Source organism: Macrotis lagotis, chromosome 1 (assembly GCF_037893015.1).
Source record: "Macrotis lagotis isolate mMagLag1 chromosome 1, bilby.v1.9.chrom.fasta, whole genome shotgun sequence".
Classification (NCBI taxonomy): Eukaryota; Metazoa; Chordata; class Mammalia; order Peramelemorphia; family Peramelidae; genus Macrotis; species Macrotis lagotis.
The window spans coordinates 353,217,297-353,244,477 of NC_133658.1; the positions used below are offsets into that span (position 1 = coordinate 353,217,297).

A 27,181-nucleotide genomic window follows, 5' to 3' on the forward strand; every position below is an offset into this window, starting at 1 on the left:
TTTTTTAGGTTGTTTTTTTTTTTGCAAGGCAATGGGGTTAAGTGGCTTACCCAGGGCCACACAGCTAGGTAATTATTAAATGTCTGAGGCTGGATTTAAACTCAGGTACTCCTGACTCCAGGGCTGGTGCTCTATCTACTGCGCCACTTAGTCACCCAAGAAAATAACTTCTTGAAGAATAGACTGGGACTAGTGAAAGCTTATGGCTTCATGACACATGAAGAATCAGAAATAGATCCAAGAGAGATAATTTAAGCATTATTGGACTACTTGAAAGTCATGATTAAAAAAAAAAGAGCCTGAAAAATTTTCTTCAGAAAATCATCAAGGAAAACTCATATCCTAGAACCAGAGGGCAAAATAATCCTTGAAAGAATTCATCCTTCACCTCCTGAAAGAGTTTTCAAAAAAAATTCCAAGGAATTGTAGCCAAACTCCAGAATTATCAGTTCAAGCTTAAAATCCTGCAAGTGACCAGAAAGAAAGGGCTAGGACTATGATATTCTGAAGGGCAACAGAGCTTGGATTACAACCAAGAATCAACTACCCAGGAAAACTGAGTATACATACATATTCTTTTAGGGAAAAAAATGGACATTAACAAAATATGTGACTTCCAAACTTTCCTGATAAAAAGACCAGAGCTTAACAGAAAATTTGATCCTTAAATAGAGAGACATGAAAAAGTAAACAGGGGAAAAGAAAAAGACTGCTATTCAATAAGATTAAATTAGTTGCATCCCTACCTGGGAGGAAGATTCTCATAACTCTTGGGAATTGTAACTCTATTAGAGGAAGTATACTTAGACTGAAGTTGATTTTGATAGGATGAGTTAAAAAAAGTTAATATATTTAAAAAAGGGGGGGTTGTAATGAGGTAGGAGGAAGGGGGGAAGAGAATGCCATAACTTACATCACATGATTACAATAGAGGAAAAGAAGGGAAGGGGTGAGAACTACTTGAATCTTACTCTCATCAGATTTGACATGAAGAGGAATAACACATAATCAATTAGGTTTAGAAATTTATCTTATACTTCAAGTATTAGAAGGGGAAGGGGGAGGGAAGGAGGCACTGATGTAAGGGAAAGAAGGAAGAAGGGGAAAAGGAAAGAGAAGGTGGCTGATAGAAGAATGGACAGATTGAGGAAGGTGGTATTTAGAAGCAAAACACTGGTGAGGAGGGAAAGGAGGAATAAAAATGCAAATGGAGTAGAGATGACATGGAAGGTAATAAAAGTTAGTAAATATGAGTGAATGTGAATGGGATGAATTCTCTCATAAAACAGTAATGGCTAGCAGAGTGGATTAAAAACCAGAATCCTATAATATGTTATTTAGAAGAAACACATTTGAAGCAGAGAGATACACACAGAGTAAAGGTAAAAGGTTGGAGCAGAATTTATTTTGCTTCAGTTGAAGTGAAAAAAAAGGGTAGCAATCCTTATCTTAGACAAAGCAATTATAAAAATATATTTTATTAAAAGGGATATAAAAAGAAATTACATCCTCTTAAAAAGGTACCATGGGCAATGAAGTACTTTCAATACTAAACATGTATGTACCATGTGGTGTAGTATCCAAATTCTTAGAGGAGAAGCTAAATAAGTTACAAGAAGATATAGAAAACAAAACTATACTGGTTGGGGAACTCCACCTGCCTCTCTTAGAATTGGACAAATCTAACCATAAAATAAACAAGAAAGTAGTTAAGGAGGTGAAAAGAATGTTAGAAAAGTTAGATTTGATAGACCTCTGGAGAAAATTGAATGGGGATAGAAAGGAATATATCTTTTTCTTCTGTGATACATGGTGCCTATACAAAGACTGATCATTTATTAGGGCATCAAAAACCTCATAATCAAATGCAGAAAGGCAGAAATACTGAATGCATCCCTTTTCGGATAATGATGCAATAAAAATCATGTGCAGTAAAGGGCCATGGAGGGATAGTTCAAAACTAAATAACTTAATTTTTAAAGAATGAGTGAATCAAACACAAATCATAGAGTAATAATGTCATCTAAGACAATGGCACTAATGAGACAACATACCAAAACTTGTGAGGTACAACCAAAGCAGATTTTGGAGGAAATTTTATATCTCTAAATATTTATATGAATATAATAGAGAAAGAAGAGATCAATGAATTGGGCATGCAATTAAAAAAGAGAAAGGATAAATTAGCAATCCCTAATAGAATACCAAATTAGAAATTCTGAAAATCAAAGAAGAAATTAATAAAATGAAAAGCAAGAAAACCATTAAACTAATAAACAAAACTAAGAGTTGTTTTTATGAAAAAACAATAAAATAGCTAAAGCTTTGGCTAATTTGATTGTAAAAAGAAAGAAGAAAACAAAATTACCAATATCAAAAATGAAAAAGGGGAATTTACCACCAATGATCTGTGTTAAACATGTTTATACATGTAGCCTATATTAGATTTCTTTCTGCCTGTGGGAGAGGGGGAAAGGAGGGAGGTGGAAAAAATGAGAAACTCAAAATCTTGAAAAAATGTTTTAGAAAACCCTCATTTCATTTACTTATAAAAATAAATAAAATATTTAAAAAAACAAAAGGCAGGAACTGTTCTTAGTCTTCCTGACTTTAGGTCCAGAAGTCTATCCACTATGCCACCTAACTGCCTTTAAACTTCTCTCTATCTCCAAGATTCTATGTTCACATATTACTCTAGCCTTTTTAAATACCAGAAAAGAGGTTGGGGAAATACAAAGAAAATTGTATGTTGCCACCTCAAATTTAGCATACTGGACTATAAAGAAAAAAAAATGAATAAGTACAATATGAAGAAAACACTACCAGTTTTAAAGCTTCATGACTTATACCATCTGGGAAAGGTGTGATAAAGAACCAGAATGAAGACAGCTTTGTTGCTGGTTTTTCCTAATAGCTAAAGACACAAAGAAAAAGGGGAAAGTAATTTTCAAAAAAATAAATTTAGTTTTTTTTTGTAATTAGAGGCTTCAACATAGGGGTGGGCAAAAAGCCTGAGGAAGAAGAAATGATTCTTGGCAGCAGGAAAACCAAGAGTCAACCATCCAACCTAACTGCCCCCTCACTGATAAGCATGCAGAACTGTTCCTTTTCAAAGTTGTTCTTTTATGTCCCCCAATAATTTCCAGCTTTTGGAATGATAGAAGCAGCATCTTTGTTTTCAAGTTTAATTCTATTAGCCTTGGCAAGTGTGTAAAGCGATAAGCTGCCTTTGCTCAGAATTCCTTGCTTCCTGAGGAGTACCGCTGATGGTTTTAATTACATCCCCATCCAATTTGTCTCTCCCTGAGTAAAGGTTGTCAGCTTCCTGTCAACTCCAAAGAGAGACTAGGGGATGCCTGAGATTGGCATTGCTCTAGTGCTCTAGAGGCACTGCCATTTGCAGAATTGGCTCAGAATTTGGTGTTATAGGTATATCACATCATAAGCTAAACAGTCTTTCAACTAGGTAATGTACAATGGGAGATAGAAAAGGAATTAAAAATACCAATAAAGTCAGTGCTTATATTACCTTTCTTTCTCCTGTCTCCCCAGTTCCTTCCATCTCTTTTTCTTGTGCCCTCCCTTCCTTCTTTCTCCCTCTTCCTCTCTCTATCACCTTTCCTTCTTCCCTATTTCTCTCTTCTTTCATGTTTCCCTTGATACTGAATCAGATATATTTCTGCACCAAGCAAAAGGATTTGCTACTGAGATCAAGGATCTCCAAATGTATTTATTTGCAGATGACATTGCATTAATTGTGTTGAACTCTAGAACACTAAAAGATCTCCTTAGTGAAAGTCACAGTAATACCAAAGAGATAGATTTCACTATCAACATCTGAAAAGAAATAGAAATAAAATGTATAATGACAGAATTATGGCAGGAAGCTAGATGAGTAGACCATAAAATTCATCTGTTAGTGTCCATATTTGGGCCAGGTTAAATATTCTGGGACCCAGAACTGAAAAATATGCACAAGTCAGACTAAATGGCTGTTTTCTGCAATAATTTTTTTTCTAACAATGGTATCATACCAGTGATGCTACATGGCTATCAATCATGCAACACTAAAGATAAACAACATTTCAACTAACTAAAAAGATAATGAAAAGATGCACAGTAGATGTAGGATGGCCACAGTATGTTACCAGAATGAATTGCACATGAAAAGTGACACAAGATATCATTAGAAGAATAAAAGATATCATTGGAGATATGAATTGTGGGCCAGTCATGCCATGAGAATGAAAGACAACAGATGGTCACTTCAATTGTTATAACAGTTCTATGGAAACATTAAAAGAACCAAAGAAAATCTTCAGTTCTACTAAAACATTAAAAGACCCAAAGAAAATCTTTCATCTTATTGGATGGTACACAAATTGAAGATTTATGGAAAGATACATATCATATTTGTATTGGTTGAGAAAGAATGGAAAGTTTTTTATTTCATCAGGGCACTCACATGAAATAAATTAAAACAACATCTATTAAATACAAACTTTTTTGTATCACACACGTAGGCACCAAAAGAGATAAAATTTAAATAATATTTTGCTCCTGAACTCTTGAAAGAAGGATATGCCATTTGACTTCAACACAACATTTCAGTCTTTCAGTTTCTTTTTCAATCCTAGTTCTGTCCTTCAGTGTAGTATCTAGCCATCCTATCTTCTATCATGTTCAGATTTGAAAGGACCATCACCTACTATTTAGTCAAACTAGCCAGTATTTATTAAATTTTTTTTGGGGGGGGTAGATTTTGACAACTCTCAGAATTGATTATGTGAGGAAATAATGACATGTGAGAAAGAAAAAATAAGTTGGTTAGTTGTTGTTCTTTGCTCTCAAAGAAGATGAGAAAATTACTACATTGGGATCAAGGTACAGTGCACCCAACTTGGTTGATCAGACCAATATGAGCCTGTAAGACTCTACAGGTTGGTCACAAAAAGCCCATGTGAACATTTGTAGTGGAGATGTCTCTATATGTATACATTTCACATTTCTTTTGAGCTACTGTAATTCTGCTTTGCTTGTGGAGAACAGTGCATTCTTTGATATGGGCATACCATGCTGGGTATTCATATGCCAGTGTCTCTCATGTCTCACAATTGACTCCAAAATTCTTCAGAAAGACCTTAAGAGTATCCTTGTATTGCTTCTTTTGACCTCCATGTAAGCACTTGTCTTTTGTGAATTCTCCATAAAATAGTCTTTTAGATCAATCTATATTTAGTATTTGAGCAACAAGATCAGCCCATCAGAGTTGGACTCTCTAAAGTAGAGTTCTATTGCTTGGCAGTTTAGCTTGAGGAAGGACCTCAGTATTCAGTACTTTATCTTTCCATGTCATCTTCATAATTTTCCTAAGACAATTCAAATGGAAGCAATTCACTTTTCTGGCATGGCACTGGTAGACTGCCAGTTTTCACAAGCATACAATAATATGATCAACATCAAGCATAAACATTGACTCTGTAGACCTTCAGTTAGGAGGCAGTCTGATACCTTTAATACCCTTCCCTTCCATGCTTTTTATTTGGAGCCTCCCAACACCAAGCTGTCTCTGATAATGTGTATGCCAATCTCATCATCTCTGTGAACGTTCCTGGAAAATATAATGCCAAAATAAATGAACATAGCCATATTGACTATGTATAATTTTAGTTTGGTAGTTAGTCTAATACTTCTCTCCTACACTTTCTTTTGGAGCTTCCCAGACACTAAGATAGCTCTGGCAATGCATGTGACAATCTCATCATCAGTGTGTACCTTCCTGGAATGTATACTGCAAGGTAATTGAACTTATCCATAGTATTCAAAATTCCTTCACTTGATTTATCTGATAGTTCCACATAGGGATGATGTGGTGCTGACTGGTGGGGAATCTGTTTTCTTGGTGTTAATTATTAGGCCAAAAATAACATGAACAGCAGAAAATTGATCCATACTTTTTTTGCATTTCGAGGTTGCATTGAATGCAAAATCATTTGCACCAACTCTTCTTCCACTTTAGTCTTGTCTTGTAGCCTTTTCAAGTTAAATAATTTACCATTAATGTTGCAACTGATTTTGATGCTGTTTTCATTCTTATTGAAGGCATCTGCTACACTGCTGAAAACATTATGCTACAAAGCATTGGAGTAAGCATCAGACCTGCTACAATCCAGTGGTAATTGGGAAAGCATGAGATTATCATACATTATTCAGAACCTATGCAAGCATGCTGTCCTGAAACTGACATACAATAATGATGAACTTCTCTGGACAACCAAGTTTTACCCTTATTTTCCACAAGTTCTTTTGATTGATAGTATCAAAGACCTGGCCAGATCATTGAACATTGTATATAGACCTCTGTTCTGCTTCTGACATTTCTCATGCAGTTATTGGGCAGCAAAACCTATTACTGTTCCTTGGCCCTTTCTGAAACACTGGCTCTTGGATAGATGAACCTTTTTCAGGTGAAGGATTAGCTTATTAAGGATGACTCTGTCAAGAATCTTGCTAGCAGTGACTAAGAACACCTAATGAAAAAAATGCATCCCTTTGGAAGAAACCCATTTCAGTATAAGGAGAACATGTGCATGCCATGTTGTTGCCATCACTTGGAGAGGAGAGAAATCCCTTCATCAATGTCTCCAAGTCAAAAATGTGGCTAAGGTCTCTGGAAAGCCATTTTTAAATAATTGATTTTTTTTTTTATCAGAGGATCTAGAGATACAGGAAATGGGAGAAGGTAAAAATTTAGAAACTTTATCTCAAAGCAAATAATCAAGGAGGGCTTGAAGAAGACTTAATATTTTTAAAAACAACAATAAACTCTTGTAAACACTTGTAAAATGCCAGCCATTCATTTACCATGAATACAGTGAATTTATCTAAAGCTATTAATTTATATTTTCCAAGAAAACATCAAGACAAATTAATAACAATGAAATTCCTTTGATATTTTACCAATATTAATCTCTTTCAGCAACTTGAGAAAAGAAGATTGAATTCTTAAGATTTCTCATGTCCATAGAGGTCAATTTATTCCATATGTTCCAAGAATTATGATGACTGGGCAACTGAGTTATAAAGCAGAATGTTGCTAATAAAACTGATAAGGGCACCAGCTTCTGTCAGTAGCTAGATCACATAATAGTGAAGTGAAGTGAAGTGAATTTTTCCAAACTGGATTTTTTCACTGAATAACTGATTAGACCATCAGAAGGGAGAACAAGAAAGCCCAGTGGGACCTCTTGGTGGCAAAGCAGGATAACAAATGAATGTGGTTACATGGGTGGCTTTCCTCATAAAAATGTATTTTTATTACTATGTAATATATGTATTCTTATGGAGAGTCTCTTGTAGTGAAGTGTGATGTAAGCTGATAGAGATGTTGAAGAACAATATACAATTAAGGAGCTAGACCAATGAAAAGACTGTGCCATAATATCTATGAGAACTATGCCTGTGACATAATTTCCTGAGCCCTCTCCTATTCTGGGTCCAAGACAGTCTCTATTGATACTAAGAGGTTAAAAAAAAAAGACCAAACTTGGAATCAGAAGATCTGAATTCAAATAAGAGATCTGTCAATTAATATGTTTATATCTTTGGCCAAGACATTCTAATGCTCTAGATTAAATATTTCTTCTATATATCATGAAGATTAGATGATCTAAGTTCCCTTCTAGCTGTTAATCCCTAAACCTATCAAAAGAATGAGATACAGAAAATTAAATAAAACAATAAATGACTTTAACTGCCTTAGGATAAGATTGGGAATTGAGAGCCATTTCCTATCCTAAAATAATTATTAATAATTAACTTACCATTGTTCTCCTCAGTAAAATATTCATCTCCTAAGAAAATGAATCAGTCAGTAGTTGATAACCACTTCCAGTAATTAAATGCTAATTAAATGTTTTCCTAAGTAAAAAGGTGCCAAGTGATGAATTTGCTAAATAATAAGAAATCTTTATACTAAATAAGTGATGTGGAGTAGTAATTAAATGATAGTCCTCTCTAGGGTTAGTTAAAAAGATAACAATCTTTCAGAAATAACAAAGGTGACTATAGCAGCCAGTTTCAGAACAAAGGAGAGATCCAAAGGAAACATTTCAACAGATCTTGTTTGCCTAGTGCCTTCTATCCTAGGCAGCTCTGCATTCTGAGGGTGGTCTTTCTGGCCAGGAGAACTCTCTAGGCATTAAAGGGTCAATATAGGTTCATATCATATAATAATATAATATTTATATCTGGAAGGGTAACCTGATATTATCTAGTTTAACCCCCTTATTTTTCAGAGAAGAAAATTGTGACCCAGAGAAGTCAAGAATTTTGCCCAAGGTCACATGGATACTATAATAGGTTTACTGCCTGGGTCTTTTTTGTGACTAGGAAGTACTGGAAAAATGCTTTTAAAGAGGATTTAAATGAAAGTCCTCTGACTGTGAATTTAGCCCTATTTTCTTTGCACCATTTTGCTTTTCTAGAAAGCCAAGTTCTATTGGGCCTGAGGGATCTTCCTCATTTGACAGAAACTTTTGCTATCCATGTTCAAATTAGCATGTTCAGAATTTGTTCATTGGACCAAATGTCTATTCTTAATTTGCTCCCTGATTCCCCTTTCCCTTCTCATCCTTTTTAACATAGTCCCTCTTCACCTAAGTTGTTTGCATTGGTGATCCTCATAAGATGAATGGTTGGAATGTCTGAATTGGTTAAACAGTTAATTTCCTAACTTCCAACTTCAAATATCTGTTATTTGTTTGGGGGTGCTCATTTACTTCCAGGACAGGACAAGCAAGAGTATTGTCTTAGTCTTGTTTTGAACAGCAACTATTAGAGTAAATGTTTTAAAAAAGGATTACAGCAGGAAAGGGGAGAGGAATCTAAGGACCAAACTTACAGCCCTGTATCTTTCCTGTCAACAAATCATTTCTCAACTGTGATAATGACTCATTGTTTTTAACCAGCTTTCACCATGATTAACTGGATTTCTAACAGATGGTAACCAATATATCTGTGCTTTAGGGTTGTGTGGTAAATGGGAAAGCAGCTGACACTCTTTCTTTCTTTTTTTTTTTTTGGAATTTCATTTCATCATTACTCTAGGCATACCTGATAAGCCTAACATTGAAGCCAAGTCCCTAAATCATTTCATTGTTTCCAATAAATGTTTCAAATGTGCAAAAATTTCTCCTTTCATCCACTCAACAATCAACATTTCTTAGAGTAAGGTCAGAAGTCAGAATTGCTTTGGCTCTCTTGAGGGAGTTAGCTTACATCCCTGGAAGAAGAAATTTGGTCCTGGGATTACCTGTTTAGGAAACAAGTCTGTATGAATGGAGGCCAGAGGTAGTGTAATGTTTGAGACCACTGGCAGATCCTAATATTGCTTCTTCTGCTTACTATCTATATTACCACTTTGGATAAAAAAAAAAAACTTTAATTGTGATTATCATTAGTTTTATACCACCTATAAAATCAAGAGATTGGAGAAGATGATTTCTCAAGAACCTTCTAGTTCTGAGAGTCAGTTTAAGTCTTTGAGTTTTAGATTTCTCATTTGGAAATGTGGATAACAATATCTATAACTATCCACCTCACAGGTATATTGGGAGGAAAATGTTTTGTAAATCACAAAGCATTGGTTTCTGGGGAGGTTATCATAGCTGAAAGACACTGGTTTCTTTCTAACAGAAGGACAACACAGTATTAGATCCAGAGCTCTACATTGAAGGATATGATTAGCAGGGAATATTGTGGGCTAATGGCAGAGGGTGAGCAGATTTTACAATCTTAGGATTTAGGATTTAGGTAAGTAATGGCAAGCAATGAAAGCATTAGATGGGGTGCCTACAACCCACTGTCATTGCCTTATAAAATCAACAGTCCTCACATTTTATAGATAAGATTCTGAGGTCCAGAGAGGAACCAATTGCTTAATATGGGGGGAAAAAATCAAGGTTTGAACTCAAATACTTAGAGCTCGTGTCTTGTACTCTTCCTACCACATCACATTAGGATTTGATGAGATTCCATAATTTAACCAAGTATTTCACTGATTTTTTTTCTCTGATATTCACCTACAAATTTACCCATCTGGGGACTTTGCACATGTTCAGCATACCTGAGGACCATTATTCTCACAACTGATTTGATCTAAACTGTTCAAATTCAAGATCATGTCCTTTCTTGTCCTCAGTGTACAGAGTATCATTATTTCTCTGATGTTTCATCATTCCACAGAGGGACTCTTGACTTTATAAGGCAATGACAATGGGTTGTAGGTGCTGCCTGATTCTACCAAGGTAGAAATCAATCAATTCAATCAACCAATCAAAAATATTAAGCAATATTACACATCAATCACTGTGCTAAGGGGTATAGAAAGTGAGTATAGAAAAACAATTAAACAATTGTACTGTCAAGAGGTTTTGATTCTACCAATGAAATATGGATTTTTTTTGTCTGAGATTCAGTCAAACTCAGTACAGTAATGCCAGAAAATGATGAGCCTCTTATTCCCAAAAGAACTGACAAATGTTACTGTTGAGTTATTGTCAGTGATCTTTGAAATATTTTGGAAAATTGGCAAGGTAGCCCTGGAGCTAGATATGTGACCGTCCACTAGTCACTAAACCCTGCTTACCTCAGTTTGCTAAACTATAAAATAAGCTGGGGAAGGAAATGGCAAACCACTCTAGTATTTTCCCAAGAAAATCCCAAATGGAATCATGAAGAATCAGGCACCATTGAAACAACTTAACAACAACAAATGCCAGAATTAGAGAGGGGAAAATGCTGTTCTAATTTCCAAAAGAAAAAGAAAAGAATGGAATCTGAAAACTATATATTGGTCACTTACTTTAATTCATGCCAAAATTCTAGGATATAGTGCACATTTAGAAAAAGTATTGACCATCATAAAGTGCACATAGCTTCACCAAAAACAGTTCATTCAAAACTTGTCTAATTTTTTGACAATTACTAAGATAATATATCAAAAGAATAATGAAAAAATAGTTTAATATATATTAAGAAAGGATTTGATAACATTTCTCATGGAGTTCTTATATGGAAAAGAAGAAATCTGGTTTAGAGTATTAGACAATTAGGTTGATTCAGAAAACTGAATCATCAAATCCAAAGAGTAGTCACCTATGGTTTTATATCAAATGGGAAGGAAGTCTGCAGAGAGGGATGCCAATAAATTGTCCTTAGCCATGTGCTATGTACAATGTCAATAGCTTGAAAAACATGCAAAAAATGTTTATCAAATGTGACAATGACTCAAAGCAGTGTCATATTGCTAAGATGTTGAATGACAGTCACAATTTGTCACAATAGGCTAGAAAGGTGGCATCAAAATCAAATAGAAATGGGAGCCACTAATGCTTGCATAAGGATATTTGATGTCATTATGTTGACTTAGTTTTAAAAATGTAATATCTTTTATTGTATTGTATTTTTGTTTGTTTTGATAAATATTTCCCAATTACATTTTGATCCTGTTCAGGCTATACCTGGAAGCTTAATTTGACAACTCTGGGTTAGCCCATTTTGCTGAATTTAATAAGATGAAATTTAATAGGGAAAAATAAAGTCATACTTCAGTTCAAAAATCAATTCTACAAGTGCAAGACTGAAGAGGAATATCTAAATAGCATGAATAAGATCTGGGATTTTCATGGATAACAAGCTCATTAAGAGTCAGCAATATGATCTGAATGCTGAAAAAATCAATACCACCCTAGACTGTCCTAAGAAAGGAACACTGTACAAGCCTAAGGAGGTTGGACTGCACTAATAAATCAATCAGTTAGCCAATAATTCAAAAACATTTCTTAAATGCCAGCTATGTGTCAGACACTAGTAGACAGTTTGGATAAAACAAGAAATGGAATTCTTATCCTTTTAGGTTGCTAGTGTTACTAGTGATAAAGGAGTGCTGCTGCTGCTGCTGGTGATAGTGGTAGTAAAAACATGTTGATATATAAATACAAAAATTACAAAGTAAGTAGAAGGCACTCAAAACTGGAGGGACCAGGAAAGGCCAAGTATTTGAAGAGCTGTTAAGGAGAATAAGGATTAAATTTGTTTTGGTTAACTCCAGAGGGTAAAATAAAAAGAAGGATGTGAAAGATCTGAATTTAGGCTTACTGTAATGTAAGATTTCCTAACAATTAGAGGCATTTAGAAGTTTTATTTACTTATTTAAACTCCCATAAAGTTAGTTTTAATTTCTAAATGCATGACTCACAAATCCACATAACTAGTACTCCTTTCTCTTTGGAATGCTAATCTAATATTCCAACTTCTTGTTAAATATCACCTTGATAGACATCTCAAACTAAAAATGATCCAAACAATTATCTTTTCCTTTGAATCCATCCTTCCTCCTAACTTAACATTCTTACCACCAAAGTTCATCATCTGACAATTGTCCTTGATACTTCACTCTTTTCTTATACTCTTTATATCTAATTGCTTTCCAAGTTTTGTCCATCTTTTTTCTTTTTTTAAAATTTTTATTTATTTAAGGCAATGGGGTTTGTGTGACTTGCCCAAGGTCACACAACTAGGCAACTATTAAGTGTCTGAATGCAGACCCTCCTGACTCCAGGGCCGGTACTCTATCTACTGTGCCACCTAGCTGTCCCACATCTTATTTCTTTAAAAACTCTCCCATCATTCCTTTTTTTCTTTATCTATGTAGTTAATACCTTAATATGTGTAATATTGCAAAAGCTTCCTAACTGATCTTTTCACAATCAACCTCTTCCCCTTTTCCAATTCATCCTTCATGAGGCTGTCAATTGTTACTTTTAAGGTAAAGATATGACCATATCATTTTCCTGTTCAAGAAGTTTCAAACTTCACTCAGCTCAAGTCTACCTCCTACAAGAACACTGTCTAGATTGCCTATTAGTGCCTCAAGAGCACTTGCTATGTTTCTACCTGTATTTACTGTTCTGTGAACATATACTCTCCCCTCTTCTCCCTGTGACTTCTCCATCCCAGGAGTATATAAGTTCCTACAAGACAACTTCTGAAGTCTTTCCAGTTCTAAATTTTACTCCTATGATATCCCAGTACCACAAGGAACTTGTAGTTTGAGCCTCCAATTCTTCCAGAAGGTTAAACAAAGCTGCTATTGTCTAGACTTGCATAAGAAAACTGTGTGAAGATTTCAGAGAAAAACAAAGTTTCAGAAGTCACTTTGGAAGATTGAACATAGCTTAATGATAGTCATTGACAAACACAAAAGAGTTGTGGAAACCTATGTTCTGCAGGCCAATCTTGTCCTTGACAAAAACAAAAACAAAATCAAAAATCTTTAGTATTTGGAGGTGTGTTTGTGTGTGAAATAAAATGAAATAAAAACTATGCTTAGTGTATATACCTTCTACTTCCTGGGAATTCTAAATGTTCTACTACCCACCTCTATACTTTCAAACTACTGAAAGTACAATTTTTATCTGAGCATTTCTTCTGCTACTTTAAAGGGCCACACACAAGTTGATTTCCACTTTTTCTCACTACCTCTTTATACTTGACTCCTTTAGCAAGAGCTTTTCAAATGCTTCATCTTTCCCTAGGGTCCTATATGAGGACATAGCATTCCCTCTAGACAAAAATACCTTTATGCTTTTGTTAACTGTGTGAAGTTTTGGGAAATGTTAAAACATTTAACCTCTGTGATGACTGTGCTAAAGTCATCTGAGACAGGAACTGAAAGATTTGGGATTGGAAAGTGGGGTTTCTCAGAAATAATGTACAAAGCCATAAATCAATAATAATAAATAGCTCATATTCACATTAGGCTAGAAGGTCTGCATAGTGTTTTATGAACATGATCTCACTTGAGTCTCATGCTGACCCTGAGGGGTGGTGCTATTATTACTTCTAGTTTACACACCACAGGTGCTTAATCAATGTTAATTGACTATTTTGTTCTTAGTCACCTGGTACATTTTAACCAGAATGCTTCTTTCTCCAATAAAACCTGGGAGGTATCAGTTCTTACAAAGTTCTCTATGGGTACTTCTCAGGGCTCTTTGGACAATGGAAATGTAGCAAAAAAATGTACAGATTTAGTGCTATACCAATAAATCTATCAAATAGATATTTAATAGAATTAGATACAACAATAATAATTCATTCAGTAGAACAAAAAAAATCTAGGCTCTCAGAAGAAATATTGAAAAAAAGTAGGAATGTAAGAGGAATAGCAATTACAGGCCTCAAATTATACTGTGAAATAGTAATCATCAAAACTATTGAGTAAAATAGAAAAGTAGATAAGTGGAACAAATTAGACATGGAAGAACCAAAAACAAATTAACTCAATGACCCAGTGCTCAGTAAATCTACAAATATAAAGTACATGAGGAAGAGCTCCTTATTTTACAACATTTGCTGGAAAACTGGAAAGCTGTTTGGCAGAAATTAGGTTTAGATGAACACCTTATACCAAATATCTCAATATATTCAAAATGTATATACAACCTCAATATATAGGATACAATATAAGAAGAGAATCAGATCAATTTTCTTTTACAATTATAAGTAGAAGGAATATTCTTAACTAAACATGTTATAAGAAGCAGTCACAAAAAGATAAACATCATTTTAAGGAAATGGAAAGATTTTATTCTTATAAAGTGAATACCATTATTACTGGAAATATCACTTATTACTGGAAAATATAATATCCATTGGGGGATGATCTTTTTATCAAATATAACTGATAAGGTTCTGATATTCAAGATATGCCAGGAACTAATACAAATATATATGATCAATAACTATTCTCAAAGGATAAATGGTAACAGGATATTAATAAATAGTTCTCAAAAAAGGTATCTTTGTTTTTCATTCTATGAAAGACATCTACATCACTAATGATAAGAAAAAACAAATCAAAACAATTTTAAGGATTTATCCTACATTTAGAAAACTGACAAAACTGACAAAAGATGGGAACAGTCTACACTTTTAGAAAGAAAACATTCTAAAACCTGTTGGTAGAACTGTGAACTGGTCTGATCATTCTGGAAAGAAATTTAGAATTAAGCTTTAAAAAAAATCACTAAAATGTTTACAACCTCTGATCTAGATTCTTCTGCTAAGCATGTATTCAAAGGAGATCAAATACAGAAATAAAATACCATAATTACCAAAATATTTTTGGCATTGTTTTTTTAAATGGAAGCAAAGAATTGGAAGCCAAAAAATGACTTCCCATTGACTGGGGAATGGTCAAATATCTTTGTACATGAATATAATGGAATATTATACTGGTATGAGAAATGATGAATATAAAGAATTCAGAGGAAAGATTTCTGACTTGAATGGCTGACTTGAATAGAGGCAAGAACCCAGTTCTGAAATACCAACTGTAGTAAAAACTTAAAAATTATAACAGATGGAATAACAATGAAGAAATTCAGGGTAAAAAACAATAGTTTCTTCTTCCACACCAGAACTGTACAAAGAGGCAATCAGAAGCTCACAGGAAAGGAGGATGCCACAAAAGTCAGCTCTAGGAAAAACATAATAACTTTTCAGTGAGATCAGAGACATCAGTGACTTGAAAGGCTCTGTATACAGATGAAGCAAGAATGGAGGGTTTCCATGATTAAAATCCCAGGGTGGTTGGTACCCTACCTTCCAGGGACCTTGGAAACAATTAGAAAAATAGTGATCAGTCTAAACATGGAAATATTCAGACTAGGATACTTTATTTCCAAGGGATAAAGTTCCCTAGCACTCTATGGTGTCATAGAGGACTCTCTCAAGATTTAGCATCTGAACCTTAAAGATTCAGGTGGAGGAGGTGGGGTTACTCTGGGAGAAGTCAGCATAGTAACTCAGATGAATTAAGTCTAGACCAAACTGAAGTGATCATTCCATCAAACATGACAACAATAGGTGGATCCTAGCCCTGACACAAAGTACTATTTGAGGAAATAAGGCTAAAGAGATGAGTGAGCACAAAAAGAGCAGGCTACAATAGAGATTTATCAGAGATTTAAATGTAATTTAAAACCCAACCTAAAATGAATGAATAATTCCATAACAACTTTAAGAAAACTAAAAGGAAAAAATAAATTTTCCACAAGGACAGGAATATCAAAGAGAAATGAAGCAAGGAACAAACAATGAGATAAAAGTTTTGGAAGAAAAACTTGGAAGGAGAATAAATAGCCTAGAACAGAAGGTGGCAAACCTTATCCAAGTAACATATTCCTTTAAAATTAGATTAGATTGAACAGAAATCAAGTGAATCCATGAGATACTGAAATATTAGAACTCAGGGAGAGGGGCATTGGTAATATGCCAAAAAGGAAAGAAAAATGTTGAGAGCCATTGAAACATTTTTATAAAGGTCAATAGTCTCCCTGATTCAGATTTTTCACCACTCCAGTCCATCCTCCACTTAGCTGCCATGGTGATCTTCCTAAAGAACAGGTCTGACTATACTACTCTCCTACTCAAAACTATAGTGGTTCTCTATTATCTTCAGGATCAAATGTAAAATTATGTTTGATTTTAATACCATCCTAGCCTGTCCCTTTCTTGCTATTCCAGTCATCTTATACTGTATTTCTCTTAATGTAGTCTATGATCCAGCATTCCTAGCCTCCTTGCCTAGAATGCTTCATGACTGGATTCAATGCCTTTTCAATGGCTGCCCCTTATGTCTGGAATTCTCACCCTCTCTTTATCTTCACCTCCTGGATCCTAGACTACTCTCAAGTATCAGATAAAATCTCAACTTTTACAAGGAATCTTCCTTAGGCCTTCTCCAGACTAATGCCTTCCCTCTCAGATAATCTCCAATGTAAAATGTGTATATCTTGCATGTATATAATAGTTTTTGTGGGTTTTTTTTTCCTCCTTAGGATGTGAACTCCTTGAGAGAAGGGACCATGTTTTTGCCTTTCTTTGTATACCTAGTGTTTAGTATGGGATTTGGCCTACATACAGTAAGCACTTAAAGAGGAATTTGGTTCAGATTCTTCTAAGACTTACTAAATCTGCCACAGAGGATCTCTAGGTCTCAATTTCCAAAAAAAAAAGAGAAGGTTGGACTAGATGGGCTCTGAAATCCCTTCCATTTCTAGTGGCAACCTGATGTATATTTGTATTTTTCATTGATGTATATTTCATTGACATATTTGATTTATAATTGTATATACTTTTTGATTCTCTGCAGTAGTCCTGATTTTTCTTTTCTTTATTTTTCTTTTAAAGTCAAAACATTTTGGGGGGGAAAAGCTTTATTTAGGGACCTCCTATCTTGTTAGGGTATTGTCCCCAATCTCTTAGGATATTCTTGGAGTTTTCCTGAAGTTACAACAGCATATATTCTTTGGTCTGCATCTCTACTTCTGAGCCCCAGAATGGGCCTGGATCTTCCCAGGAATTTATTTTTATGTTCACCTCAGTGGGTCATGTCACACAGTAGAGAAGGAATGATCTCAGAGCTAGGATATCTTGGGTTCATGTCCCACTTCTTGATTCATGCTCTTTGTGTCCCTGGGCAAATCATATAATGTCTCAGAACTCTAGGCAATTTCCTAAGACAATAAGTGTATAGAGAAGGTGCTGAATTGCAAGAGTAGAGAGGGGTTCTCCTCCTCAGGAAGTTCCTTATATTAATGAACCACAAGCCCATCCCTTATTATGTTAGAGTGGATGAACTCTGAAGTCCCAAATAAATTAAGGAAGTTCCTTTTAAAACCTTATGTATTCCCATGGAATAGCTTTATGTTTTAGTTGAATTGAGTTCATTATTTTTTAAAAATCATATCTGTCTCCCACTAAGAAAATGTCTCAGTTCATTTTTCTCATGGTATGACTTCTTTAATTATATAATATCCCCCGAATCCCTTAAAATAATCAAGGTTAAAATTTTGCTTTCTGATTCATACTGCATACTTCTCTTTGAAATTCTCCTGTTTCTCCTACTTCTTAATATTTTTGAACAAGTATCACTTTCTAATAATGATGACTTCTAATAGAAGAGTACTTTGACATTTACCCTCCACAAAGGGTCTACTAATGCTTTCTCACAGAGTCAAGATGGTTCTGGGTTCTTGAAGGCTCCCTAGCAAAGCCCAAGCTCCTTCAGGTCTTATCCATTTCAAAAAAGCTTTATGTATAGGTCTGGTGATAGACTGGGTCATCAGAAAATGAGCCTAGATAAGTTTCAAAAGATTTATTGCCAGTTGCCAAATCTTGTCATCTTTACTTTCATGATATTTGTCATTATGTCCCTCTCTCCATTCATACAGCTACCATCATGTTTAGGCCCTTATCACCTTGCCTTGATTATTCTAACTTGTTTCTAATTGGTCTCTCTGCTTCAAGTCTCTTCCTTTTCTTCCTTCAACCAGCTGCCAAAGTGATTTTCTGAAAGTAAAGTGCTAATAAGGTTACCCTAGTGCCTAGAATATAGTAAACAATAAATAATGTTTGTTGATTGACTGTTGGCTGGCTGATAGATTTTTTTCAGAAACAGTAACTCTTAGATCATTGAAAGCTGAAATATAAAGCTAAAGTTAACAATAAATACATATTTTCTCTTACTATATGAAATAAATAATGCAGGCCTTACTGGTTTCATTTTACAGAAAAAAAATGAAGCTCAGAGAATGCCAAAATATACCAATGAATTATACAGTGCAGGGTATTTAACTTGAGGTCTATGAGCTTTAAAAAAATTGACAACTGTATTTCAATATAATTGACTTTGTAATCTTACATATTTTACCTTCCATATTTAAAAAAATCATTTGAAGCATAGGTTCAGAGGCTTCACCAGATTGCCAAAAGGGTGTGTGACACAAAAAGGTTAAAATCTCCTAATTAAGTGGCAGAAACAGAATGTGAAATTCTAATTAATTCCAAATACAGTGCTTTTTATTGTATTATTACCTCTCTGATCCACTAGATAATCTGTGTGCTAGAATGAGAGCTATTTGTCATCCTCAGTATTTTGCTGTATTCTTCTATTTGCCTGCATTGTTCTTCATGCCATATAATGGTCTCCTTCTCTATCCATCCCTAATTCTGCCTGAGGTAGCATAATGTATTAGAAAGGGAATTGGATAGGGAGCCAAGGCACCTGGGTTTGAATACTGGTTCTGCCATATACTACCTATGCAGCCTCAAGCAAATCATCTACCTTCTCTCTGTGCCTCAACTTCCTCTTTTGTAAAATGAGAGGCTTGAACATGGTGTTCTCTAAGATCTCTTACAGTTTTATTTAAATATATGGTCATATGATTCCATTTGAAACCTCAGGGAAATGCCAAATATTATCCCAGGGAATGGGGGTAAAACAAATATTTTCCAAACCTAGCACCAGTGCATAACTAATTGGAATTCAACAAAGATTTGCTTTGAAGTATTTTTCTTTGGACAGAGAATGAACAAGGAGGAGATGAAACTTGGTATGCAAGACAGAAAGAAAATGTTTTCTATACATATGGTTAAATGATCTACAATTTCATATGGATTAGAAACTCCTTCCACCAGTGCAGGTGCCTCTCTCTCTCTCTTTCTCTCTCTCTCTCTCTCTCTCTCTCTCTCTGTATTTGTGTGTATGTCATTATGTATTTGTGTGTATGTGATATACACATAAAAACAGGAGATCCTGCAATACTAACCTTCTTGCTGTCCCTCTTGCACAATGCTCCATCCATCTCTGGATCCCATGAAACACTGGAAAAGAGCACTGTATTTGGAGTATTTAGGACTTGGTTCTGCTGGTAATTCCCTGAGAGATCCTGAGCAAGTCACTCAGACCTTCCAGGCCCCAGTTTCCTCAACTGCAGAATGATGGAGTTGGGTTAGATAGCCTCTGCCTCTGAGGTCTCTTTTAGCTTTACTAACATCATTTTTATGATGAAATTATAGCTGAGTAATAAAAGCAAATGTAGATGACGATTAAAAATAATTATTTTGTTCAGTAAAAGCCAATGCCTAATTGTTGGTCCTTGAAACAAATAAATGTTTGACTTAAAGCATCTGAAAAATTCTGAAATTGTGGCCTGATGCAGGATACCATCTCAATCAGGAGCAATAAGTAGCAGGGCCATTGGGGATCCCCATGATGACTTCTGGGCTTTCCAGAGCTGCAAAATGGAATTGAGGCTATTGGAATTCTTAGGATTTTCTTAGCAGAAATAACCCAAAGCAAGCCCCCCACAGTAAGAAGCAGAATTTCAATTAGACCAGGGACAGCATAGGAAATAATGAAATAAGTTCTCAGGGTATGTATTCCCCTAATCTTTTCCAGAGTGACAATTATTCAGTTTGCAGCATAATCTGGCTTTTCTCATTGTTACACAAGATCTCCCTGACTCCAAAAGCTGCCAGTACCGAAATCAGACACTCTTCTCTAATACCATAAAAATAGATTCAATTTGATATACATCAAGGTAATTTCAGAAGCAATTTCTACATTTCAAGAGCAGGCATTGCTTAAGTTTTTATAAACATTCATCAAAATGATTTCATGGGGCATGCTAAGAGGCATCTGATGCATTCCAGGGTTAACAGAAAAAAAAATCCTATACTGTTTCTGTGGTATGTCTGATGAGGCAGCACCAAATATTCTGACAGAATCTAGAAACTTCACTTGATTCAAATGCATGTGGAGTGTCTTAATGATCACACCAAATCAGCCATTAGATTTAAAACTTTTCCTCAACCATTGCCAGTAAATTGAATCAAGACAATTTTTCACTTGGGTAGGTTGACTCTGGCTCCTTTAGACAATCTAATTCAATTGGATGGAATTTTCTTTCATCCTTTTCTTTTGGGTAATGTGTTCAGGCTGATCCTGGCCTTGGGGTGGGGGTTGGGTGCCCCTTAACTATAGTTTTGTCATTTGTCTTTGTAGCCTCAGGGCTCAAGACAGTCCCTTGTGCATAGTAGTTGTTTAATAAATAACTTGGCTCTAGAGAGGACGTATTTTTACTTTGAGACGCTAGACTTTTGAGACTCCCTTAAGAACAAGATATTTTCAAGACATACACTTAAAAATCCATGGGAAAGGGGATTTAATTTCTTCCTCACCCTCTTTTGTGCCTAGCTGTTTAATGAGGGAAAGCCATTTGAAATTCCAGGATTATATTTTGTGTCTATAAAAAAAATTGCCAGGGATTCATGAAAACCAAAGTCCTCCATGAGCATTTCTCCAAATATATTAAAAAATGCTTCCTGGGTCTGAGTTTGGTTCTTGGCTAGTAGTTCTTAGAGGAAGAGATATCAGCTTGCCAAGGTATTTTCATATCCTTGTTCTCATGTGATATCCCTCCCTCCATCTTCCCTAAAACTTTAGATTGACCAAGCAGGGACTATTTTATATTTGAGACCACTGATGTTCAGAGCAATTTAATGACTTGTCCAAATAAATAAGCAAAGCAAGTAAACATCTCATACAGATTGTCTGAATGAATCCTTTTTTCTATTCCCTTAACATAACTTCTTTATTTTTTGTCTTCTCCATATTCTTATCAATCCCCTCCTATCCAGCTGCTGATGGTACTTGTATGACCTTGACCAAGACACCAAACTTTTTCTTTATCTGTCAAATAGATGACCTCTAAAGTCCCTTTCAACTCTAGATCTATGTGCCTATAAGTCAACACATACAACCTCCTGCCATTTAATTTCATTCACTGAAATTCAAGCTAATAAGCACTTTTAAAATCATTTGACATTTTACATTCCCTGAGACCATAGAGACTTCTCTTTAGTCATTTTCCACTACACTTTGGTGAATATACTCCTTCGATACCTTTCTGCCTCTTGATCTGCAAACTACAATCAAATCAAAGTCTCTATTTCCAATGTAAAAAGGCCATCAAAAGGTCATTCCATTGACCAGCCAGACCATCACTCCCTTCTCTAGCCACTACCAGCCTATAGATGTTTTCTTTCCATTTGAATGTATGTAAGTTCCTTGACTACGAGACTGCTTTATTGTTGTCTATCTATTCCAAATATTTGACAGAATGACTGGCACATAGAAAATGCTTCATTACTACTGCCTTTCATTCATTCATTCATGCATCTATTTTTGCAAAACACTGTACTAGGGATTGGAGATTAAAGACAAAGAGTCCCTGCCCTCAAGGAGTTTCCAGTCTGTTGGGTAGATAGTCAGAAATTTCAAGCATCAGATAACTAGGTTCATAGCTTTTGAGTATAAGGGAGAGAACCTTGACATCTGGAAAGGCTTCCTGGAGGAAATAAGATAATCATGACCTGAGAGATGACAAAGACCTTAGACTAGTCCCCAGATGAGAAAAATGGAAATTCATAGAAGTTTTATGACTTGTGTTAAAGGTATGAAAGTGCTATTCAGGTTCAGGTCTTGTGACTTGAAGCCCAGGGTTCTTTCCATGGTACTACATAAATGACACACAATACAAATAATCTTATAAATTTTTGAAATTTGAATATGTAATACTTTTAAACACACTGACATTGTTCTCATTTTTCTGGTTAGATAAGCAGAATAATGAAGCCCAAGTCTTGTTAACTTCAGGCTGGCCAGAGTTAAGAATAGGTCAAAACTCCAGTGAACAAGGAATTGAGCTGGTTATACTGTGGCTAAATACTAAAAGATCCTAGTGGGGTGCTTGTTCTCCTGACTGTTCACTGATATTTTGAGGACAGAAGCCCCTCAGGGAGGACTAGCTCAAACCAGTGCAAATTGGCTCAAGAGAGAGTTAATCACTGGACATCTGGAGCCCTGTAGACTCAGGGACAAATGAGAAGCCAGAAGGGGAGGAGGTGGGGACAGGAAAAGGATTTTTTGTTTATCTCAAAAGAATGCACAATACAAACTCCTCTGATTGGCATTAAAAGCCCTTCACAATCTGGCTCCCATCTATCTTTTCGAGCTGATTACACATCACTCCCTCTTACACATGCTAAATTCATTGTAGCCCAGAATGCAATATTCTATTTCCATGGCTTTGCCTAGGTGGTGCCTCTCCCTGCTTCCCCTCCCCTTCCAAGATGCTCTTCCTTCATACTTACAAGACCCTGAAACACCTATACTCCCTTCTAAATTACACTCAGGTGTCACCTCCAAAAATCTTCCCTGATCCTTTTAATTGTTATTGCTCTCTCCCCAAATATGACTTTGCATTTTGTAAATCATTTTAATTTGCTTATCTCTGAACATGTTGCTCACCTCTCCTCATCCTTCCACTGAAGACAGGGACTATTTGTTTCTTATTTTGTATGCATTGCACCTAGCACAATGACAATGTCTGGCAAAGAAGAGTCTTTAAGAAATAACATGCATTTTTATAACTTTGAAGGTTTACAAAGCACTATATATATATATAATCTCATTAAAAACCCAGTGAAATGGGGATTATTTTATAGATGGAAAAACTGAGACCAGGAGAAGTCAAGTGACTCATCCAGGGTTTCACAGTTAATAAATATCTTGACAGATCCTTCTGACTCCAAGTCCAGAGCTCTATTCTCTATGCCATCTATTATATCACCACATGTCGACCTGTCTTCCAAATGTTTGTTGAATTAAAATGAATTGAAAGAAAGAGATGTCCCTTTGTAATAATCTTGGGGAAAATTTTCCATCACTACTTTGTAAAATCCTGCCTGGGCACAAATAGCTCTCTAAAATACCTCACATCTTTGTTCTATTAGCACCAACCTAAGTGGACCCATTACTCAATGTTCTTCTTTTCATTTGTGTATGCCTGGCCAATCACTTAATCCTTGGGCACCTTAGTTTTCTCTCCAGTGAAATGGATCATGATACATGCATCATCTAACTCACAGGGTGATTGTGAGGAAAGTGTTTTGTAAATGTTAAAGTGATATAGAAATGGGAGTTATAATAATTATTTTTGTCATCATTTTGCTTCAGTCATGTATGACTGTGATCCCATTTTAGGTTTTGTTGGCAAAAATACTGCAGTGGTTTGCTATTTTCTTCTCTACCAATGGGGAAACTGAGACAAACAGAGTGAAGCAGCTTGCCTAGGGTCACACAGCTAATAAAGATCTGAGGCTGGATTTGAACTCACAAAGATGAGTCTCCTTGACTCTTCACTCTGCCACTTAGTTACTCTATAATAATTACTGTGTTATAATTATTATAATCATTTCATTCAGATCAGAGTCTGTTGAAAAACACTAATTGAGCAGTATTTAACACTTTTGCAGGAATGAAAAGATCTAAGGTTATGGTTTCTCACACTAGTTTCTTCCTAATATACCTCACACAAAAAGGTTTCAAATCTCCAGTTGTCTCACTACCACTAAGAACACTGGGTTTCTTTGAAAACATCCTTCAGTGGGCATGGCAAAATGGTGCCCAGGGGAAGGAAACCCTGGGCTATTGATAATAGGAAAGTTCTACTTACTGAATCCATTCACATCTTGAGTGCTGGAGGAAAAGCCTTCTTCATTACGAGCAGTGCTCAGTTTGGTGGTGGTCTTGTCTGTGGAGGCCACAGGTCCCATCTCCCTTTGGGTACTGCTCTGAGTCTCCTTCTGTTTCTTGGCTAGTTTCCTTGAAAGTAATTTAAAGAGAGGAGAAACCATGGTCAGTTTTCATCAGCTGAATGAAGGTGACAAGAAAAGTATTTAGGGTTCAACTCTTTGGGTTGTCTGAACTGAGATTCACATTCAGAGTTCATGCAAACAATAAAAATGACTACTTTTCTTAACATTTGAGGACAGTGTAGGCAGGGAAGAAGCTCTGGGGGTAGCTGAATCTTCTGATGTCAATAATCATAGGTGGAATGTAAACTAGAGGTTCCAAGGAGGTATCATTTGACCGTTTCACAATGTTTGTTGCTATATTCTTTCTCAAAGAGAAGGAGACTTTATGGTGTTGAGGGCTAATAGCTTCTCTGAGTGAGATTAGAAAAGAAAGAATACTGAATTTAGAGTCAGAAGAGTTGAGATGGTTTTGTATGATGGCAAGAGCAACAAACTGAAAGGAGGAAGATGTAGGTTTGATTCCTGGTTTTACTCTATAGTGTTTGTGGAATCGAAAGATCATTTCATCATTTTGTGTCTCAGTTTCTTCATCATTCTGATAAGAAAAGTAGACTAATTGATCTCCAAGATTCTTTATAGATTTACATCCTATAATGCTGGTCAATCTTACTAACTATAACTCTGGGTATGGTCACTTCCCATTCTGAGGATCAGTTTTTCATCTGCAAAATGGGGAGAATGATACTTTCCCTACTATTCCACTGAAGCCTTGTGAGATGAGGATTTTTTAAAACTTGAAAAATTATAGAAATGTGGGTTATCATTATTATTTAATCCAGCATATATGCCAGAAGCCAGTCCTCATGAATGGAACTTGCTAAATAAATCTCAATTTGAAACAAATTTTGTATTAACTTGGATAACAGAAGAGCAGAATCTGACTCTGATACCTACCAAATAGGACAAAGATTCCTCTATAGGCAAAAAATAAAGTGCTTTGACAAGGAGGTCAGCTGGGAAGAGAACATTGGAGGATGGGTTTGCCTGACTTGATGCTCACAAGCTTTCACTTTGTATCAATTTCTCGCACTTTTTCAGTAATATTATTTTTTACAGTTCCCTGTGTCTGTATCTTATCCCCAACTAGACTGTATGTTTCATGCAGACAGGGCCAGGGTCACTAAACTTGCAATTTTTTCCAGCACACAGCAGAGACCCTTGCCCACTGAAGGTAGCTAATAAACACTTGTCAATAAATACTCAATATCCTTCCATGGCTCCCATTTGTCGCTGGGTTAAATTTCACATTCTTTACTGTTTTATAAGATTCTTCATAATCTGACTCCAGTTGTTCTTACATTGTCTTCTTCAAACCATTCACTTCGATTCCTACCAAATTAGTATTGCTGATTGATCACCACAGTCAACATGTCATCTTCTACATCTATGCATTCTCATAGTCTACTTTCCATTCCATCTTCATTTCCACTTTTCAGATTCCTTATTATCTTTTCATTTAAGTCTAGGTACCACCTTGTTCCCTGTTTCCCTCAGCAATATCTCCTCCTTCCTCAAATATTTTTGGAGCATTTGTCTAATCTCTCCCTTTCCTTGTTCATTACTTAACAGTGTACTTACTTGTGTATTTATGATATCCCCCCCAGGAGATTGTAAGCTCTTTGAGGTAAGGGGATGGTTATATTTCTTTTCCATATCCCTAGAGCCAAATCTTGCACATAGTAGATATTTAATAAATACTTGCTGAATTGGAATGAATGAATAATAAAATTTTTTGTTAAATAAAATAAAATAAATTTTTCTACATAAAAATTTCAAGTTACAACTCAATTTCGCGTGTTTCCTTCCATTTTGTTGTCCCAGTTCTGTAAGATATATGCTAGAGGTATCATTTTCTTCATTTTATGGATGAGTAGGTTGAAATTTACAGAGTTTAAAATCCTTTAGAGTCAAAGCCAGGTCTTTTAGCAGTCTTAGTCCAATGTCATTTGATTTTCTGTAATCCCATCACTCACATCACAAAGATGCCCTGTTCTATGATGGGCCCTGTTTTGGGATCACCATTCATAAATGACACATCTATCAAAAAATGGGCCTCTCTGTCAAAGGGAGTCATTAAGGTAGGGTGAAAGAGAAGAAAAGAATAATGCATATCTCTGCTGTGGGTGGCATTTGAAACTTTCGTTCTTCATTTATTGTCAGAAAGTAAAGTGTTTAAAAATGTATATGTGACCTTCTTAATCAGGAATTTGAAAAGATCTATTATGGAACCATAGCTCCAGCCTCAGCTCTGTTCTGTCATCTCAGTTGGAAATGAAAAGAAAGCCCATAAAATGGAGTTAACCATCAAAATGGAAATGAATAGAGACTAGAGATAGAGAATTTTCTGGAGGTAGCTTTGTTCACTAACTTATATCAATATGGAATTCCATGGGGAACTTGTCCTGGGACAAAGACAATTGTTTTCTAGAGCAGTAAATTCTTCTTTAGCTCTAGGAGAAATTTTTGAAGACAGCTGGATGAAAAGGAAAAACTCAACCAAAGATCACCCAGAGGTCTCAAAATAATTGGATAATTCTTGAGGTTTAGTATACTTAAGACAACTAGACTGTAAGCTCTGTGAAGAGAGGGTCTATATTTTACTCACTCA

General features: G+C 35.5%; 1 protein-coding gene across 3 annotated transcripts in view; it reads right to left on the reverse strand.

Annotated features, from left to right (window-relative positions):
- The window catches only part of PTPRT (protein tyrosine phosphatase receptor type T), a 1,378,737-nt gene that overhangs the window by 125,681 nt on the left and 1,225,875 nt on the right, over positions 1-27,181 (reverse strand). For all 3 annotated transcript variants that reach the window (XM_074211996.1, XM_074211997.1, XM_074211998.1), the window contains one exon: positions 24,432-24,580. In XM_074211996.1, coding sequence (XP_074068097.1) covers positions 24,432-24,580 — 149 coding nt within the window. The remainder of the gene's footprint in view (positions 1-24,431; positions 24,581-27,181) is intronic.